Source organism: Anolis carolinensis, chromosome 2 (assembly GCF_035594765.1).
Source record: "Anolis carolinensis isolate JA03-04 chromosome 2, rAnoCar3.1.pri, whole genome shotgun sequence".
Classification (NCBI taxonomy): Eukaryota; Metazoa; Chordata; class Lepidosauria; order Squamata; family Dactyloidae; genus Anolis; species Anolis carolinensis.
In genome coordinates, this window is record NC_085842.1 from 179,583,976 (window position 1) to 179,605,221 (window position 21,246).

The following is a 21,246-nucleotide window of genomic DNA, read 5'->3' on the forward strand; positions in this document are numbered from 1 at the left end:
CTGACATACACTGTGATCCCTGTATTTGTGGGAGATACCTTCAAAACACACTCTCACACTGTGGATAATAGCAAACCCTATGTTTTGATTGTACATGGGTCAGAAGCATCTTACAGAATCATATTGGGAGACCTAGAATGCCCCATAAACTCTTACTGGGGGAATATGTTTTGAAGCATGAGGTAATGAAACTATGGACATTGAGTCTGTGGATAGGGGGACACACTGCACTGCAATCATAGGAAGTGGGCTTGTTCACTTGGAGAGGTCAATTTTGCCTAATGAATAACAGCCTAATTGAAAATGTGCTATTAATCTGGTTCTTGAATAGTGTCTTTGATTACTGTTTCTTGCTCATCCCAGGAGGGAAAAGGTAAAGTATTTTTTTAAAGAAGATATGCTGGAGGTTGGCTTCTGACCTTGCTGTCTTTGTGCATACCCTTTGTGAAAGAATTTGCTTTCCTTTGCTCTGAGTTCTTTTTCCCTGTCTCACCAGCTTCACTCTCTCCAGAGAGGGCTGAAGATTCTGATGCCTTGACCGCAGTCAGCAGCCAACTAGAGGGGTCTCCCATGGACACCAGCAGCCTTGCTTCATGCAACCTTGAAGAGGGTGTCACAGAGAGTGGCGGGGCTGGCAGCGTGGAGCAGGCAGGCGCAGGCACCATTGTGGCAACAGCCGATGTAGCCCAGCCAGGCTCCAGTGCCCCAGCCATTAGAGAGGCCCAGCCTGATGCCAACCAACCAGTGGATGATGGGTAAGGACTGGAAATAAGATAGACCAATAGATAAACACACTCAAAAATAGAAGAATATAGATCTAGCTTCAAGAGAAAATTTGATTATAAAAATATTTAGAAATACAGTAGTAGAAATACGTTACAGTAGTTACCTTGTTAGATAAAAGAGAAATAAATTGACACATTTTAAATAATAGGGAACCTTTTTGTCTTATTATTCAAAACAAAGACATTGTGAAGGTATATCCAGGATTATAAGATTAAGTAAAATACTAATGAAGTTGAAAGGTAGAAATGAAGGCAATTTTTAATTTTTTAATTTTAAATTTAATTTTTACGACAGAGTGCACATTTCAAGGCAGCAGGTACAACAAAGTGTAAGCAAGTGAGTATCTTCCTGTCAGAGCAGGACAGCTGCAGGCAGTGAATTTGGCAAAATGGCCAGCTTGGACTATGTAAGATGTATAGTTTAGAAAAGGCCTTCTTTAGGTTCTGCATTGCCTGTCTGTTGACAGTGCTCTATTTGGCTGATTTGGCTCTGTAGCCACACCCAGCTACAGGGAAGAAACCAGGAGTTTGAATTGTTTCTTATTTGGGCATAGTTTGAGAAAATGACAAAAGGGTTATGAAACTACATTGATTCTACAGTGTGGATATGCTCTAGAACCTGTTACATTTCAGCTCCCACTGAATTGTTTGAATTGTTCCTTATTTGGGCACTACTCCACAGCTCCCCACCTGCCTCATCCTCAGAGAGCTCCTCCACAAGGGATTCTGCGGTGGCTATATCTGGGGCTGACTCCCGGGGCATATTGGAAGAGCCACTTCCCTCTACCAGCAGTGAAGAGGAAGACCCCTTGGCAGGTAAATGCTAGAGGATCAAACAAACTGGTTGGCTTAGGTTGGGCTTCTGGAGAGACTGCAGCTGTACCTGGTATTTCTTTTCATAGGAATAAATCTCCCTGAAGGTGTCGACCCGTCTTTTTTGGCTGCTCTGCCGGATGACATTCGGCGGGAGGTGCTGCAAAATCAGTTGGGTATCCGACCCCCTGCTCGTGCTGCTGTTCCTACCACCACCACTACCACCACCACCACCGCCGCTGCTGCTGCGACCCCAACACCACCTGTGGTGGGCAACCCTGGTGTGACAGAAGTCAGCCCTGAGTTCCTGGCTGCACTGCCTCCGGCTATCCAGGAAGAGGTAGGATTGCACTTTTAAAGGTTGAGGGGAGATCACCATTGCACTGTGACATCCAAAGAATTATACATTGTCTACTAAACTTTACAGTTCTCTAAAAGAGAAGGTCCTATTAAGAGATGTAGTGTTTTGAGTGTTGGACTGGGACAGAGAGACTAGGTTTAGAATCCTTACTTGGTGTGGAAGCTTACTGGGACCTTCAGAATGTCATACTTTCTTTGACTCAGAACACGGTAACAGTTCCGTCTGGACAAATTCTGCTAAGAAAATCCCATGATATGTTTGCTTCAGGGTCATCATCATTCAGAAATGACTTGAAGGCCCCCAAAGATCTGTATCGAAATAATTTCTCATAGTTCTTTGTCTAGCATCTATGAGAACTCCAAGGAAGGGATTCTACCATCATCCCATTGCCGTGATGGGTGCAGGAATGTACATGGTTACGTAGCCGTCCAGCGTGTTTCTTTCAGTTCTTTTATGTACAAGCATAAGACCCAAGTCTTCTGCATATGAATGCAGTGTATTTTAATTTACATAAAAGTCAAGCTGAAGCATTCATTTGAGTTTTTTTTTCCCTTAGTGGAATATCTGCATTTCTACCAGCATCTAGGCTCATTTTGGTTTCATTTCTTTACTCTTAGCTTTAGCTTAATGATATTCCACTTTTTCCACCAGCCATTGCTGTGAGGAGCTTCTCATCTATAATAATACTACTAGTAGTAATAATTTTGTTTCTTACGTGTCTCTCCTCATGGCTTGAAGCGGGTTACAACATAGCTAAAACACATAATCATCATAGACATTATATAAAATATACATATTAAAATGTTTTTCTACAAAATGCATATATTAAAATACACAGAACAAGACATGAGTTTAAAATGCATGATTAAAACTGTCAGAACAGATAGGTCTTCAGATGTGTGTTAAATTCTGACAGTTCATTTAGCTGTTGGAGCTCTTCTGGCAGGTCATTCCACAGTCTTGGGGCGGCCAATGAAAAGGTCCTTTTGGTGATGGTCGTCAGTTGGCTTCTGGCTGGTTGGAATAGCTGCCTCCAAAAGGACCTTAGTGTTTGGGCAGATTGTGTGGGAGAAGGCGATCCTGTAGGTTTAGGTATCTGGACCCAATCCACGAAGAGTTTCAAAGGTTAAAAACAACACTTTGTACTTTGCCCAGAAACTAATTATAGTTTTGGCCTGGTCATTCCTAGCAATGCTTCTGCCTTTAACCCTTTTCCTTGCCATTCCAGGTGCTGGCCCAGCAGCGAGCAGAACAGCAGCGACGCGAGCTGGCCCAGAGCACAAGCTCAGACACACCCATGGACCCAGTGACCTTCATTCAAACATTGCCATCTGACCTTCGACGCAGCGTGCTAGAGGACATGGAGGACAGTGTCTTGGCAGTCATGCCTCCTGATATAGCTGCTGAGGCCCAGGCACTGCGCCGGGAGCAGGAAGCCCGCCAGCGGCAACTCATGCACGAGCGTCTCTTTGGCCACTCCAGCACCTCTGCCTTGTCAGCCATTTTGCGTAGCCCAGGTGAAAGAAGGTTTTATTCGTTGCAATCCAACTGTTTTTTCTAGATTTCCAGACTCCTGGTTTAATTTCTTTGCTTTTCCCCCTCTGCCCAGCCTTCACAAGCCGTCTGAGTGGAAACAGAGGTGTCCAGTATACCCGTTTGGCAGTACAAAGAGGAGGTACCTTCCAAATGGGAGGTAGCAGCAGCCATAGCAGGTACCAAGCATTTGATAGAGGGGTATGGAAGAGTACTTTACTTCATTTGCAGAGAACAAGCTGAGGCTTAAAATTGCTAAGGAGAGGAAAATATGTTCTAGTTTTAAGTTTGAGCAGTTAAGAAATGGCAATCAGAATTTAAACTGTCTGGTCCAAACTACCAGCACTGCATACACGGATCTTAGTAGCCTTGACATCCTGCAGATGGTGCTGTATTTCTCCTGACTCCAGTTATTATCCTTTTCAACAGTCCTAGTCTTCTGCAAGGTTTTGCTACTTGGCCATTGAAAATAGTGGTCCTTCCTTTTCCAGCATGTAAGTTGAACACATGAGTGAAAGGAATTAGTTAAAGGAATAATTATGCCAGCACTGAGTCTAAGAGAGACAATAGAGTGCTCTGTAGCTGGCTCCCTCTCTTTACTTGGCATCAGTGAGGATTTTGGATCACTGTCAAACTGAAGAAATAATAGTGAGCAGACATAATCTTTTATCATCTTCTAAGTAATGACATTGCTAAATATTATTCTACGATTTTGTGAAATATGGATGCCCATAGGTAAACGAGCCACTGCTTCTAATAAGACGTCCCCTTTGGTTGCCACAAGTAAATCTATTTTTGGAATACTGTATGGGCTGTGTTTCGATAACATTCTTGTTACTTCCTAGACCATCGGGCAGCAATGTAGACAGTCTGCTGCGTCTCCGTGGGCGCCTTTTGCTGGATCACGAGGCTTTGTCCTGCCTACTGGTGCTTCTCTTTGTGGATGAGCCAAAGCTGAACACAAGTCGGCTGCATCGGGTGCTGCGGAACCTATGTTATCATGCACAGACTCGCAGTTGGGTGATTCGAAGCCTCCTGTCCATCCTGCAGCGCAGCAGTGAGAGTGAACTATGCGTAGAGACTCCTAAGGGAGCTGCTGCACCAGATGACAAAGGCAAAAGAGTAGCCAAGGCCTGCGCCACAGACAGCCGGCCACTTGACCTTCTGCACAAAATGGAATCAAAAAGCTCAGGACAGCTTTCTTGGCTCTCTGTGTCTATGGATGCTGCTCTTGGTTGTAGAACCAACATCTTCCAGATCCAGCGGGCAGGAGGACGTAAGCATACAGAGAAACATGCTGCTGCTGGATCCACTGTTCATATACATCCACAGGCTGCTCCTGTGGTCTGTCGCCACGTACTTGACACGCTTATCCAACTTGCCAAGGTGAAGATAATTATCTGGGGTGACACTTTTACTTGATAGATGGTGTGACAGCCATAGTTCTACATTTTCCTTAATGCCATCCAAAGGCTGGTGTGAACTATGTTATTGTAGGGTGATTTCTGAGAAAGGCTTGAAGAAATTACGTTTGTTTATGTTAAAGAAAGACTTAGCAGATAGTTAACTATAATTACTACTCATTATCTTATTCATTTATATTTTGCATTTTTCTCAATAATGAAACTAAAGGTGTCTAACAACATATTTAAAAACAATACAGATAAAAATTGTAGTGGGCTCTTGGTATCAGTGGAGGTTTTGTTACAGGACACACACACAGCCCTGTTGGTATCAAAATCAATGGATGTTCAAGTCCCATTGTATAGAATGGTATAGTTAAAATGACAAAAATCAATATTTGTTTTTTGAAAGCTTTTGTTTTTGTAATCTTTTTAAGCCATGGATGCAGAGGACTGATTGTATCCAAAAACTTCAATAGTTGTATTAATATATCTTCCAAAAATGATACAATTAAAAACATTAATTAAAAGTAGCACTGAGCAGCATTGAAATGTGTTGGTAGAGAGGTAAAGTAACAATTTATTCCCCTCATAAGAAATGAGACAAGGTTAAATCACAGAATTTGTATAGGCTAAATATTAGGAACAGCTTGCAATGTATTATCAAGTTAGCAGCTAAATAACCTGTTCATGCGCACATGTGCACTTGTTATAAATCTATTAGATTTAAATCCTTCTTGTCTACCAGAATGACCAAGCCAATGATTGGCAACTATGACACAAAATGAATGAATTCAAAGTAATATCAGAACGTGAACAGAAGCATTTGAAAGTTGAAAAGAGCAGAACTTTTATATATTTTAGCATTTCTGGGCTGGTTTTCCGCTCTTTGGTCTACTAAGCCACTGACTTTAAAAAAAAAAACAATTATCTTCTCTGATGCTGCCCTTTGTTCTAGCAGTTTGGTATGTGCTGTAAGAGACTATCGGACAGAGTGAAAAGGGATGTGTCAAATAATATTACCTAATCTTGGCTCAATTCAATAAGTCCCATAGAACTGAAAACCTTGTCTCTGTTTTTTCCTCCTATGTCTTTCCCCAGGTTTTCCCTAGTCACTTCACACAGCAGCGGACCAAAGAGACCAACTGCGAAAGTGAACGAGAGCGTGGAACAAAGCAGTCGGGCAGCCCTTGCCCAGGTCAGACAGGAACTAGTGGCATCTCCACTGACTTCTGGGACTTGTTAGTCAAACTGGATAATATGAACGTAAGCCGCAAGGGCAAGAACTCCATCAAATCTGTGCCTGTGAGCTCTGGCTCTGAAGGGGAGAGCTCCCCCTACAGCCTGGAAGCCTCTCCCCTGGGCCAGCTCATGAACATGCTGTCCCATCCCGTGATTAGACGGAGCTCCCTGCTGACAGAGAAGCTGCTTCGCCTGTTGTCTCTCATCTCCATTGCTCTGCCTGACAACAAGACAGCGGCAGAGGGGGCAGCCAACCATGCCGCTGCTGCTGTTGCTGCTGCTGCTGCCGCGGCTGCTGCAACAACCACCCCGGCACCTGCGCCTTCCCCTGCATTGGCAGCGGCAGCAGCTGTGGCTGCTGCAACTGCAGCTGCCACTGCTGCTTCATTTGCCACCTCTGGAGCTACCACTGTAACGGCCACGTCTACTGTCCCCACCACTGTGTCCAGTAAGTTTTCTCTTTATTGGGGGGGTGGGTATGTTGTGTTATAGTAACCATGAAACGTATGGAGCCATGAAGGGTACTGAAAGGTAACTCCCAAGTTCTCCACCATCTCTGATTTTAAAGACTTCAATGATGTTGCCACAAACTCTTAAGCATATTAGAGTCTCAAGGGAAGTAACTTGTGGAGTTACAGTAGAGTCTCACTTATCCAACATAAACGGGAGGCATTAAGGAAAAGCCTATTAAACATCAAATTAGGTTATGATTTTACAAATGAAGCACCAAAACATCATGTTAGACAACAAATTTGGCAGAAAAAGTAGTTCAATACGCAGTAATGCTATGTAGTAATTACTGTATTTATGAATTTAGCACCAAAATATCACGATATATTGAAAACATTGACTACAAAAATGCGTTGGATAATCCAGAACGTTGGATAAGCTAGTGTTGGATAAGTGAGACTCTACTGTATTATCTCTTAATTTCCCAAGAGGAATTCTGTATCAGATAGTATATCCTGAGATATGTTTCTGTTCTTGAATAATGCTGCATATTGAGAGATAGTAGCTGATGTGGAAACCAGGAGAGTGTGTGTGTAGATAAGAAAGTACCTCTGTTCAAGTGGTTTCTGCACTGACACTGACAAGGCTGCTGAGTAGAAGTGGTAGATCGGTGCTCTGTAAACCACCTTCCACCTGGAAACCTATGTCCTCATTGTGACACACCATGAGGATCCAGAATGGGTCTCTACAGTTATTTATGGAGCTACCACCAAGATTCTACACTTGGGAGACAATCATACTTGACCACGAGCAATTGCCTATAGTAGTAGTATAGTATATAATTGCTCAGTAGAGTTTTGGACTTGGAAAACAAGGCATTTTCTTCAGCTGATAGCCTGTGGATTGATCTTCAGATCTTAAGAGTGTGCTAGCTTGACTTTTGCCACTTCTTTGCAGCACTTGTAAAAAACAGCAAATCACCAGCCAAGGTGAGCGAAGCAGGAGGCGGAGGCCTGACTGACAGCAAAATGGCAGCCTCAGGCTTAACAGAAAACCAGCTACAGCTTTCGGTAGAGGTAAGCTAGTACGGTTGAGCGGAGAAAGGAGAAGAATCAAATATTCCTCTTGTCAGAAACAGTTACATTCTTCTTTTCTTTGCCAGGTGTTGACATCTCACTCCTGCTCTGAAGAAGGCCTGGAGGATGCTGCCAATGTCCTATTGCAGCTATCACGAGGTGACCCAACCACGCGTGACACGGTGCTCAAACTCCTGCTTAATGGGGCCCGGCAGCTGGGCTATACGCTCTGCAAACAGATAGGTAAGGAGAATAGGGGACAAAAATGTGCCCTTTTCAGTGGCCATTTCCTGCTTGCTTTGCTGAGCAATTCCAGTAAAAAGGGGGTGTAGCCTGACATGAATTGAAAAAATAATCTGACATAAAAATAATTTTCATTTTAAAAAAGAGCTTTTAAGTAACAAGAAATAAATTAAAGGATTTGTTTTCCCCCCCAATTGGTGAACTCTTTGAAACGCACAGGTGAAGAACCTCTGCCCAATGAAATATGGACCATCTCTTTTTTTTACCATCCTTCCCTCTGCTTTAAATCTCATATCATCTCTGTTGGTTCATGCAAGCAGACTGGGTTACATGAGAGGGTGTTTCTGACTGTGCCCCAATTTAGAAAAATCTTTTGGTAGGTTAAAAATGTTCCTTTCACCTCTTAGTTTGTATGCCCTGGATTTTTATTTCAAAGAATTCTGTTTATAGATTTTTATTCTCAATCTTTAATTTGGTTCTGGTTCAGCTGCTTGCTACACTCTCTTTTTGTATTTCGTAAAAAAAAAATAGAAATTATGGAACAGGAATTTTCCTTCATGATTCATCTCTACTCTTAACTGTATCTTTCTAGGTACACTTTTGGCAGAATTACGAGAATATAACTTGGAGCAGCAGCGCCGGGCCCAGTGTGAGTCCCTTTCACCTGATGGGCTACCCGAGGAACAACCTCAGACCACCAAATTGAAAGGCAAGATGCAAAGCAGGTGAGTTTCCTTAAAGAGAATCTCTGAATTCCTTTTTCTGGGTGGCCTCATCTGATCAATCCCCCTTTTTTGGGGATCCCTTTATTTCGACAGGTTTGACATAGCTGAGAATGTGGTGATTGTAGCCTCGCAGAAGCGCCCTCTGGGTGGCCGGGAGCTGCAGCTACCCTCAATGTCCATGCTGACCTCTAAGACCTCCACACAGAAGTTCTTCTTGAGGGTGCTGCAGGTTATCATTCAGCTGCGGGATGACACACGCCGTGCCAACAAAAAAGCAAAACAGACAGGCAGGCTAGGTATGTCAGCCAGGACAGGAAGGTCTGTGTGCAGTCTCTTGTGGGCAGTGGAGGGGTAGGTTGGAGACTGGATGCTGAGCCAGACAACTGCAGTACTTTCCTGCAGCAGTCTTGACAGAGATCCTGTGGAGAGGTCCCTCCACATATATCAGGAGCTCAAGCAGGGGATAGAAAAAGTGAGTGGCATGTCTGTGAAAGGTTGAGCTTGAATGCACAGTTTTCATCCTCGCCCCCTCCCCCCGCTCTTTGTGCAGGTACTTCCGGTCTGGGCTCAGTTAGCAGCATCCAGGCCGCTGTTCGGCAGCTGGAGGCTGAGGCTGACGCCATTATACAAATGGTACGTGAGGGTCAGAGGGCCCGGAGGCAGCAGCAAGCAACAACGGTTAGCATGGTGCCTGTGGCGCTTGTAGGCCACTCATTTTGTTTATTTGAATTACCCTTTTTTCATTCTTTTACATTTCCTTTTCAATCACTTCTCTTTTTATACCTTTCTGGTTTGTCATCAGAGCCCCTTTGTGTGGTGGTGGGGGTGGGGGGATGATTTCAGCTCCTAATTCCTTTTGGCTCCTACTGTATGTACTCATGTATAAGTGTACCTCAAGCATATGTCATGGGCAGGTTTGGGGTCCAGAGTTATGGATTTGGATAAGTCAACAATCACACCATGGTGAGGGAAAACTGCTAGCACCATTTCAGGGGATGAACCCATATGGTGGTGGCCACCACCATTTTCCTGTTCAGCCACTCAAAAAGGCCTTTCAGCACTTAGAGATGGTCATTATTATTATTATTATTTTGTTAAAACATACAATGCAATATTAACATAAAAAATAGCCATCCTCTTTCTATGCATAGAGTGGCAAATGGCAAGAGTTTATCCCAGAAGAACCTAAAAGAAGGATCACCTTCTCTACTCTTGGTGCTCCTTTGAAGGGGAAGCACCAAAGTCTGCTGCAACTTCAATTTCCCCCTCAGTCGGTGTTGGTGTCTCTCCCATGCCTCTTCCCATATAAGATCCCTGCGCCACACAAGATGACCCTGGTAGGCCTGGGGGCTGGCAGCAGCAGTCCACTTCCTATGGCAGAGGCAGCTGCAGAACAGCCCTATCACTGGCTACCTGGATCATAAGTAAGAGCGCTGAGGGTTGTCAGCCAAGGAAGCGATGTCAACAGCACTATAGCAGCAGCTTCAGCGGGTCAAAGGGAAGTCAGCCTGGGCAAATGCAAAGGAACGGGGAGAGTGAGCTTCCACTTGCTTACTTGTGAATAAACCACCCCCTCCTTGCTCTGAGCAATCCAGAGGCATAGTAGGGATTGTGGCATGGGAGGAGGTCCGTGGGGGTGACATCATATGTCCCATGCAGGTTGGGGAATTCTGGAGGTTGCAGCAGTGGCAGTCATTTTGGTTTCTATCCCCCCTCCCCCGCTGCCCCCCACTGCTAGTGATACCACTGAGTCCCCTTGGAGAGATAGGGCGGGATATAAATGAAGATTATTATTATTGCCATGGATGGAGCTCTTATATTTATCTGTGAGTATCAAAACAGGATTAGGGGTTTGATTTTTGGTTTAAAAAAACTTCAACTTATACATGAATATGTACGGTAGTCATGAAATATTTTCTTTAGAGGGAACTCAAGGGAAGTTGCTGGGGGGTGTATTTCTATATCGGGGTGGAGGGATTGAAAAGGTCTAATTTCACATAGAAAGCACTGGACAGGGCTTTCTGTTTGTATCTGGCTTGTATGTATTCCCTGGCTGTTCATTTCCCTTTTACTGGATATCCATAGCCCTTACAAATTTTTGTTTTACAAAATCTTACTGATTTGAGATATATTAACTGGAATATTTGCTAGTACCCTCTGTGCTCTTTGGAATTGTCACTCATATGCACACACCATTTTTGTTTTTCTTTCATATTATTCTAGTCACTGTCTCAACACTTATTTAATTTTCTTGCTTTTTAGTTGATTTTTAAAAAATATATATTGGTGTGTAAAGCCTCTAAATGGTCTGGACACCTGTGTATAAAATACTGATTACTCTTTTGGTTTTGAGATATCTTTGAGCAGTGGATGGAAAGGAGGAATAAGCTTTTTTGTAGAACAGAGGTCACATAAGTTGACTACAGGTGCAACCTCAAGGTGTTTTGCCTTTCAGGTGTAGCCCTCTTCCACTATTTACCCTCTACCACCTTCACACAAAACAGGGTTTGAGAACTGAAGGCTAGGAAACTTCCCTTTTTTCTACAGTTTACAGTGACTGCTAACATATAATAAGGAATTACCAAGCAGTTACTGATGAGATACATGGGGGCTGTACAGCAAGGTAAAAACAGAATGAGAAGGGAGGCTGTCTTTTTGTGATGCTGCCCTGCTGTGCCCCTCCATGTTGATTTTGGGTCATTGAATAGTAAAATAAAGCTATGCTGAGAACCAGCTAATCTGGCAGGGATGGAAAAAATATCTCCAAAATAGTTATCAAACTGTGAGTGTGACCAGAATAATTTTGCAGTTTTGCAGAGTTCTGGTTTCTGATGGGTTTCATTTGGGAAGGGTTTTTTAAAATTACAGTTTTGATTATAGTATTGGGGCGAAATGGAAAGGAAGTACCAGGGACTTTTGCTGTAGTCATGGCTGTTAATGTCTGAGCTTTATCTTAATGCTTCAGACAATCTGTGGCTACTGTCAAATTATTTTGAATACTGTCAAAAAAAAATGCACATAGAAGAGTTGCCCACTACTAGTATGCAGAGATAGTTGTTAACTAATTTCTGGTTTACAGTCTGTTGCTGTAACCATGGTTCCAGTTTGCCTCCCTTCTGCCCTAATTTATTTTTCCAGTCTAAAACTACTCAAATGTGAAAGCAGGCTTAGTTTGGCTCTGAGTGAGCTAATGTCCCTGGTCACTCTAACTCATTCCCCTTTGTGGATCCAGCATGTATTTTGTGATTCTATATCCCCTCCGTTCCAAAGGGCCTATGGAGCAGGACCAGTTTCTTGGGCACGGAAATCCCACTGCATGACTTAGAAGCCCACATTTGCCTGAGGCATGAAGCCCAGATATGGAGGGCATTGGGACATAGGTGGCAGTAATCCATTAGGGTGGTATAACAAAATGAAACTGAATCTTACCTAAGGCATCATATGGAAGACAACTGCTCTGGAATAAATGGGACTAGGACCCACATACCTACATAGCTACCAATCAGCCTAGACTGCAGATTGTATAGAACCAATGCTGTGTTCAATACTTGTGGGCTGTAGTCATTCTGGTGAACTTTGTAAAATATGAGTTGTCCCCTGCAGGAAGGTCCCTGATGACAATTTCTCAATTCTCTTCTTTCTGTACTTTGCTTTCCAACAACCTTTCCCACTCCAGTGCATGTATTTCACATAGTTCCTGGCTGTAAACGCCCTGCCTTCTTAGATTCATGCATGCTATGCTTTTCTTCTAGCTTTCTTTCTTCTGCCCTGTTACTCTGTCATTCAGTTTGTTCCCTTTCTGCAAATGTTAGCTTTTGTGTGGCAGCATGTTTAACCTTGTTTTGTCTCTGTAGAAGATGGGGTCCAGAGGCAGGGCTACCATGTGTATACTGTAGTTCTGTTGGGTCCATTTTCTACTTTCCTTCTGGGGAGCCATTGGGTTGATTTCCCAGTATTGAAATGCTCATGGGAGGTAGCAGCCCTCACTAATAAGTCTTTCTTCTGTTCAGTCGGAGTCCAACCAGGCAGAGGGCTCTGTACGAAGAGATGAATCTCCTATGGATGTGGATCAGCCATCACCCAATACGCAAGACACCCAATCAGTTGGTTAGTCTCTGCCTTTCGAGGGGAGGGGAAGGAGCTACTTCTAAAGTATTGAAACTCTTCTATGTGGATAGGCTGTCTTTGTGATATTAATATCACAGTGTCATCTGTGATGAGATTAAAGTGCTCAGAAGACAAACAAGTGTGTTTTTTAGTTCAGGATTTCTGTGGGCTGAGTCTCCTTCTTCTTACAGTGTCAGAAGGATCTCAACAGGGTGAGAAGGAGAAAGAAGAACGGCCTCCTGATTTGCCTTTGCTCAGTGAGCAGCTCAGTCTGGATGAACTGTGGGACATGCTGGGAGAGTGCCTGAAGGAACTGGAAGAGTCCCATGACCAGCATGCTGTGCTTGGTAAGATTTCTGACCTGCTTTGGGAGCAGAACAGAATCATGGAATTTTATTGTTGGAAGGGACCACAAAGGCAATCTAGTCCAACCACCAGGCATGCAGGAGTACCCTGAAATATGCCCTTTGTTTAAAAATCTACAAAGATGGAGAGTCCACTTCACCACAAGGTCATCTGTTTCACTATCAAACAGCTCTTTCATTTGCAAAGTTATTTCTAATGTTTAGGGGGAATCTCCTTTTTTTCTACTTCAGATCTGTTATTTATGCTCTATTCACTGGAGCAGCAAAATGTATTCTTGTTTCATCTTCTACATGGCATTCCCTTCAAATGTTTTAAGGTGGCTGTGAGACTGCCTCAGTCCTATCTGCCTATTTTAAGCCACACAATTTCTTCTTCCCAACAGTGTTGCAGCCAGCAGTGGAAGCCTTCTTTCTGGTGCATGCCACCGAGCGGGAAAGCAAACCACCAGTGCGTGACACACGGGAAAGCCAACTGGCTCACATCAAGGATGAGCCCCCACCTCTTTCACCTGCCCCCCTGACGCCTGCAACACCCTCTTCCCTTGATCCCTTTTTCTCCCGTGAGCCCTCGTCTATGCACATCTCTTCCAGCCTTCCCCCGGACACTCAGAAATTTCTCCGCTTTGCAGGTACGCTCCAGCTGTTCAGGGAATTGAGAGAAATTGCTTCATAAGAACTTCCCACTGGGAGAACTACTAGACTGTCTTGTCTCAGAATAACAGCTAGATGCCTGGTTTTGGATGGGATTAGAAGCCTTTAAACAGTGAATAAGATACAGATAGTAGGCTGGCTAGTAATGTGTGGGGTTAGTTTAGGTTTTTAGCTGGTTAATCTACTCGGGAAAGAAATTTAGGAAGCTGGGAAATCTGCAGCATCCCAAGAAGACTGTGTAAGTTAGGATACCGCAATGGAAACAACACTTGTTTGTTTGTTTTTTTGTCTTGTAGAGACACACCGCACTGTGCTGAACCAGATCTTGCGTCAGTCTACCACCCATCTGGCTGATGGTCCTTTTGCTGTCCTCGTTGATTACATTCGTGTGCTGGACTTCGATGTTAAACGAAAGTAGGTTTCCATAAAGTACATCAGTACTAGTTTTCCCATTTCTTCCGTTCTCTCTTCTGAAAGAAAAGTAGAATGAGGATCTGTTGTTTTTATTTATATCCCACCTTTTTACTTGTTTGGGATCAAGGTAGCTTACAGAAATTAAAACGGCTGCAGCTAATTTTCCCCCGCAGGAATCATAGAGTTGGAAGAGACCACTCGGGCCATCCAGTCCAACCCCCTGCCATGTAGTAAAAGCACAATCTAAGCATCAGATAGATGCTGCCTTGGTAGATAATATCCATGCCTACCAAAGCATATAATGTCCATAGAATCATAGAATCGTAGAGTTGGAAGAGACCTCACAGGCCATCCAATCCAACCCTCTGAAAGAAGCAGGAAAATCTCATTCAAAGCACACCCCCGACAGATGGCCATCCAGCCTCTGCTTTAAAGCCTCCAAAGAAGGAGCCTCCACCACACTCTGGGACAGAGAGTTCCACTGCCAAACAGCTCTCACAGTGAGAAAGTTCTTCCTGATGTTTAGGTGGAATCTCCTTTCCTGTAGTTTGTATCTTGTAGTTCCATCTTGAAACACATGAGGTGTATTTCTCCAGTGCCATCCCAAGTTAGTGCAATATGTTTTATCTAGCCCGGAAGACGACCTGGAGAACAGGCAGGCTCTCACTACCCAGACATTTGTTGTTTCTTTGTTCTATTGCCACAGTGATTAAAGAGTGGCGGGGGGGGGGGGGCTTGGTTTAGGGATAGGAATTGAAGTGACTCGGTGGAATGAAGTGGTTCAGTTTTGTTCTGCTTTTTTACAATTCTTCTCCTTGCCCAGGAGTGACTCAAAGTAAAGGTCTGTCCCCCACCCAGCAAAACAGCTGATCACATTTGAAATGTTTTGCACTCCCGAACTATATTTCCTCAGTTCACCTCCTTGGAGCAGCTGTATTCGTGGTGTTTTATAGTCACAACTCTGCATGTCAGAGGTGGTGACGGCATGCTTATTCTTCTTTCCCAGATACTTCCGGCAAGAATTGGAAAGACTGGATGAGGGGCTGAGAAAAGAAGACATGGCTGTGCATGTGCGTCGGGATCATGTCTTTGAAGACTCTTATCGGGAATTGCATCGCAAGTCACCTGAAGAAATGAAAAATAGATTGTGAGCTATTTGTTCCCTTTTATGTAGTTGAAACTGGACTTTTCTCATTTATTAGCTATTTATTAGCTATTTTTACTAAAGAACCTTAGACCATCTTCTAGTCTTTGTCCTCAGAATCCCTCATAACTTTTGTACATTGTTCATTTTCCATTATCCGGCATACAATCACCAGATACTAGGTGCCTGATGACTCTGCAAAGCCATCATTTGCTTTGTCATTTCTTAATATTTATACCCTCTTTGTTTTACCAGATATATTGTGTTTGAAGGGGAAGAAGGCCAGGATGCTGGTGGCCTCCTGCGTGAATGGTATATGATCATCTCCCGGGAGATGTTTAATCCCATGTATGCACTGTTCCGCACATCACCTGGTGATCGAGTCACCTACACCATCAATCCTTCCTCTCACTGTAACCCCAACCACCTGAGTTACTTCAAATTTGTTGGGCGTATTGTAGCTAAGGCGGTGTATGACAACCGGTTGTTAGAGTGCTACTTCACCCGCTCCTTCTACAAGCATATCCTAGGCAAGTCAGTCAGGTGAGTCATCCATTTACTTTAGGGTACTTGCTGAACATATCATAGTGCTTTTTCAAAGTGCATGGGACCTCTTCTTGTCCTTCAACCCCGCAGGTACACAGATATGGAGAGTGAGGATTATCACTTCTACCAGGGACTGGTCTATCTTCTAGAAAATGATGTTTCCACTCTGGGCTATGATCTCACGTTCAGCACTGAGGTAATTTACCATCCCCATCTGTTGAGAGGACTTCACATCTTTGGCTGTTTAAGGATATTAGAACTTAAGGAGGAAGAGACAAAGAGAGATCCTGTGGACTCAAAAAGTGTGATATGTGGACTTAGTTGGAGATAATGGCTGATACATTTGAGAACACACATATTGTATATTGAGAAGTGTCAGACATACTAGTCTGACAGGATTGATATTTGAAAAATTAGTATAAACCTGCAGAATTTGGTCAGGAGTTGGTACAGTGTTTTCTGTTGAACTTTATATAGTTTTATGTTTTCAAATAAGGACACGGGTTAGCATGTGAGGGAAAGTAGCAGGGCTGCAAATATTGCTTCTACTTTTTGGAAATTGTGTAGAGAGTTTTGTGAAAAGGATGGCATTTGGTCATTGATTTCAACGTTATTTGTCTCTTATGCATAAAGGAATAGTGGTGCCACAGTAAGCCTATAGTGGCTCCTCTTTCTTTTACAGAGGTTATTTTCAGCAGCTCCCATGATTTATTGTACTATTATCTGATAGTAAATGGAAGCTGGATAAGAATTTATTGATCTGAACAAGTACTGAGGGAAAACCAGTACTGAATCAAACTGGATCTAAACTTTTTTTTTTAGAATGGGCAAAGTAATTCCAATCCCCCTATCTGCTTTCTGGTTGATGGTTACTTATCTGTCTCCTCCTGCCACCCAAACAGGTTCAAGAATTTGGTGTGTGTGAAGTACGTGACCTTAAGCCCAATGGGGCTAACATCCTTGTGACTGAGGAGAACAAGAAGGAATATGTGCACTTGGTGTGTCAGATGAGAATGACAGGTGCGTTGCAGCAGAATGCAGAATGCATTGGTAGGGAGAGGGCACATCATGGGAAAATTGTGGAGGAAACAAGAAGATTTAATCTCTGCTTTCACCTGGGCATCTTCACACACACTAACCATTTTCCATGCATCTACCAGAGACTGCTTTTGAGAATATTAATGCAAATTCAAGCAGGTCTCAGAACTATCAGATGCTAAACATACTGTGCAGTTATCGTGTGAAAATAGACACATATGCATATTCAAATAGCATGTCTTCATTATTATTATCACTTTTATTATTATATTCATTATGGGGAAGGAAGTCACAAACAAGGTCAGAGTGAAAAAGTAATATTATTTCACATTTCCCCTTTTAAAACATATGTGAGAAATGGTGACTATTAAAATATATGCACACTTTGGGGGGGGGGGGGGATGAAAATGCTGTTATCAGCAGAGTTCTTGCTTGAGCCACAGATTATTTGGAACTTCTTCCCCCTTCATCACTCCCATGAACAAGCTCTGTTTTCCCCTGGCAGGAGCAATCCGCAAGCAGCTGGCTGCCTTCCTGGAGGGCTTCTATGAGATCATCCCCAAGCGCCTCATCTCCATCTTCACAGAGCAAGAGCTAGAGCTGCTGATCTCAGGCCTACCCACCATCGACATAGATGACCTGAAATCCAACACAGAGTATCACAAGTATCAGGCAAACTCTATACAGGTTAGACTTTGCATGCATTCAGATTTTTTTTCTGACACTCTCCATTTCTTAAGAATTGCAGCATCAAAAGATAACTAGTTACTCCCAACTTCATTATTTTTTGGAACATTGATAAATTGAGTTTGTTCATAACTATCAGACATGGAGCTTAAATTTATGAAAGCTACATGTTATTTGCTGCAAAGGGGCCTCCTCTGTCTAAGACAAAAGGGGGTTTGGGAGATAAGGGTGTTCTAGAGATCTCCAGGCTTCCCATGCTGCCTGAAAGATAGTCACCACTTTGGACTTTGCATTCCACTCTTTCTTGTGCTTCTTCACAGATCCAGTGGTTTTGGCGAGCTTTGCGCTCTTTTGATCAGGCAGACAGAGCGAAGTTCCTGCAGTTTGTCACAGGCACATCCAAAGTGCCCTTGCAGGGCTTTGCTGCCTTGGAGGGCATGAATGGTATTCAGAAATTCCAGATCCACAGAGATGACCGTTCAACAGACAGGCTGCCTTCTGCTCATACGTGGTAAGGGACAACTAGATGTGTTTGATATATTCAGTCATTAGTTCTTAATTACTTCTTTAATTACCAGATTACCCTGTGACCCCATCCCCAGTGAAGGGATAATTTAAAGAGACCAATAATTCTGTACAGTTCTTTTGAAGGCTGGCTTTATTTTTGGTCTTTTTGGCTTTTGAACCATACTACCTAATTTCCTGGGTGAACTAGCAGAGGGACTCATTTCACTGAACAATTTCTGTCCCCAACTGGAGGCCTGTTTGGGATTTCTATAAGGGCACTGAAAAAGAAATTAGTTTGCTTTAGTGGAGGAAAGAGAGGAATGTACAGCATGACTCTCATATATGCAGGGGATACATTCCAAGACAAACATGCCCTGGATACCTGAAACTATGGATAATAGTGAATTTAGTATTTTGACTATACTTGGGCAGGAAGCATACCATAGAATAGAGAGGCCCACAAGCACTTCTATGTATGAGACTCTCTAGGTTCTACACTGATTTTATGGTATGCTTGAGTCATAAAAATACCATAGAATTGCACCGGAAGAACTAAAGCAAGCATAGGCAAACTGTCCCTCCAGATGTTTTGAATGTCAACTCTGAGACATCTCAGCCAGTGTACCGACTGTTAGGAATTGTGGGAATTGAAATTGAACACCTGGAACAACAAAGTTTGTCCATGCCTGATCTAGAGACATCCACAAACACTCCCAAGAGGAATATTCTTTGAAACATGGGCAAGTGAAACCATGCGTTTTGATTCCATGGATAAGGGGGCCATACTGTACATATTCAACTTTGTGAATTGTCTATTCAGCATATTTTCTGGATCTAGTGTCTGGTTCAGGCTAATCATTGCCAAGTATCAAAGGCAAAAGGATGGTAGATCTCCAAAATGCTTGCAGCTTTGCAAATGAGTGCAATAAGTATTTCTGAAGTATGTGAGGCCTAGGAATTAGATGGAAATGGCGAAGAGGCTTTTGCCATAGACAGTATCCTTTGAAATTGAATTAGTTGGTCTGTTGCTCTGTGTCCTCCCCCCCTTGATATATTTTCTGCTTTCCTTCTCCAGTTTCAACCAGCTGGACCTCCCTGCCTATGAAAGCTATGAGAAATTGCGTCACATGCTGCTACTGGCCATCCAGGAGTGCTCGGAGGGCTTTGGCCTGGCGTAAGGGTGGCTCCAGCTGCCATATTTTTCTACTGTCAGACTTGGGGAGCAACGGGCGGGAGTGGAACCGAGCGATGCTCCTCCCCTTTTCCAACCACCTGTGTGTGTGTGTGTGCCCTGCTGCCCCCTTACTGAAGAGAGCCAGAGACCCCCAGCCAATCAGCCATCTTCGGAGGCGGGGCCAGGGTGCAACCCGGAGAGAAAAAGACAAATTATATATATAAATATATATATATTTTTTGGTTTAGTTTGCATTTCTTAATTTGTGCTTGGAATGTGTTGATGAGGCGGCGGGAGGGAGCGTTTGGATTCTTTTGTTGGTCTCTTTCCTTGGCACCCATTTGCTGCTGGAAAGGAACCTAAGGTTTAAAAAAATTCCAAAAAAAGGAAAAAAAATAAAAATAAAAGCGCACTCTTGATAAGAATGCTTTGTGCCTGTATTGATTTTGGGAAGCGGAGTGGGCATGGAAAAGCCATAGGGTTTTAATAAGAAAATTTTCAGGAGGAAACCAAACAAAGTGCACTGCACATATGTAACTTTTTGAGTAATAACTGCAATAACTGTGTGCATCCATTGTGGGAAGGATTGGTTTCTCTTGATTTGAGGAGGAGATTTCATTGTGAGTGTCCTGGGCATCCTGAACAGAGCAATTCAGTCTTAACTGATCTTTGGAGCCCACACGTTCGAGAAGGAATAGCTCGGGGCTATGTCTGAAACATCCAGACAGCAGATGCATTGCCAGACTTCCCGTCTAACCGGTTGGGGTCTCGGTGCCCAGTACATTTGTCCTCTCCCCAACCTTCCCCTGCTGTTTCCAAACAATCACGACAGTCCATGCCAAAATAAATTTTCAAAATCAACTTTGAGGCTACTGAACCATTTTAGAAAATTAGGAAGCATTTAAAATAATATATTCTGCACTTTGAATTGGAGGTTTATCCTTCAGAAATTGCAGAATTTTATGCCTTCGAGTTCACTTGGCCTACTTTTATGTGGGGAGGGTGACCACTAGATGGAGACATGGGACGTACTATTTTGAGGTAGTATTTTGAGGTACTGGAGGTAGTTTCTTTGATTTTGCAGGGTAGATTTGTTGGTTTGATTTTCTTTCTCACTAGAATCCTGAGGTTCACCAACAGCTTGGAATGAAGCAGTAGCTCAGACAGAAGACATGTGCGAAGACATAAGACATACATAAGGTATAGGATGCTCTGAGCACATGTTCAACCCAAAAATGTGTCTTTGTTACCATAATCATGTTCTCGAGTCCTCTCTCTCAAATCCCCCTACTGGTTTTCCCCCAGAGTTTAATCTAAAACAGTAGACAGAAAGAATGAAGACAGTCATTCCATTCTTTGACCTGATGAGAGGAGGAATTCACACAAAATAGGATCAATCCATTGCCTCCCAGACAGAGGCAGAGAAGTTGCGTGTCTTCAAGCTCATTGGTAAACAGGATGTTCATAGCCCCCTCTTGTCAATTTCTTTCCCTGGCATTGCTTAAGCAGGGCTTTTCCTTCCAGCTCTCTCTGATCTAGAATTCCTTTGATGGTATCGCTTCTCATAATTTATTTTTATCTCTCTTGTTGTTATGCTTACCTTTTAGCCTTGTTTTTTTCTGGTGAGGAAAATTTATTCCACATCCTCTGCTAGAAATAGATTGCAGTGTTTTTCCTGGTATAAGCTTGAATACAAAAAAGACTGCCATTTTTACTTCAGATGGTCTTCAGTCGTGCTTTTGCAGCTTCCTACCCATTGTTTCAATTTTCCCTTTCCTTTTCCCTTTTACTTTCTTACCAGCTCACTTGTCTAATCCTCATTTGAAGTTGCTTTACAGCAAAGCAAGAGAATTTCAATGTGATTCCCAGAATCCAGTGACCATTCTGGGAGGGGGTTCTTGTAATTGTCCAAAAACCTTTCCACACTATGCTTCATAGCTAGTAGTCCATTGATCCAGTCTGCCGAGGCTAGCAAGACTTCC

General features: G+C 43.2%; 1 protein-coding gene across 13 annotated transcripts in view; it reads left to right on the plus strand.

Moving 5' to 3' along the window:
- huwe1 (HECT, UBA and WWE domain containing E3 ubiquitin protein ligase 1) overlaps positions 1-19,689 on the plus strand; it is a 133,643-nt gene extending 113,954 nt beyond the window's left edge. For 12 of the 13 annotated variants that reach the window (XM_062971198.1, XM_062971201.1, XM_062971196.1 and 9 more), the window contains 23 exons: positions 497-755; positions 1,468-1,601; positions 1,688-1,938; positions 3,188-3,476; positions 3,569-3,671; positions 4,338-4,878; positions 5,997-6,585; positions 7,545-7,663; positions 7,750-7,906; positions 8,499-8,631; positions 8,725-8,927; positions 9,182-9,309; positions 12,642-12,738; positions 12,930-13,085; positions 13,487-13,732; positions 14,051-14,168; positions 15,175-15,315; positions 15,568-15,855; positions 15,949-16,054; positions 16,761-16,878; positions 17,402-17,583; positions 17,904-18,094; positions 19,166-19,689. In XM_062971198.1, the coding sequence (XP_062827268.1) occupies positions 497-755; positions 1,468-1,601; positions 1,688-1,938; positions 3,188-3,476; positions 3,569-3,671; positions 4,338-4,878; positions 5,997-6,585; positions 7,545-7,663; positions 7,750-7,906; positions 8,499-8,631; positions 8,725-8,927; positions 9,182-9,309; positions 12,642-12,738; positions 12,930-13,085; positions 13,487-13,732; positions 14,051-14,168; positions 15,175-15,315; positions 15,568-15,855; positions 15,949-16,054; positions 16,761-16,878; positions 17,402-17,583; positions 17,904-18,094; positions 19,166-19,268 (4,652 nt within the window). In that variant the 3' untranslated portion in view covers positions 19,269-19,689. The remainder of the gene's footprint in view (positions 1-496; positions 756-1,467; positions 1,602-1,687; positions 1,939-3,187; positions 3,477-3,568; positions 3,672-4,337; positions 4,879-5,996; positions 6,586-7,544; positions 7,664-7,749; positions 7,907-8,498; positions 8,632-8,724; positions 8,928-9,181; positions 9,310-12,641; positions 12,739-12,929; positions 13,086-13,486; positions 13,733-14,050; positions 14,169-15,174; positions 15,316-15,567; positions 15,856-15,948; positions 16,055-16,760; positions 16,879-17,401; positions 17,584-17,903; positions 18,095-19,165) is intronic. The other variant, XM_062971205.1, reaches the window with a different exon arrangement.
- Positions 19,690-21,246: the final 1,557 nt, after the last annotated feature.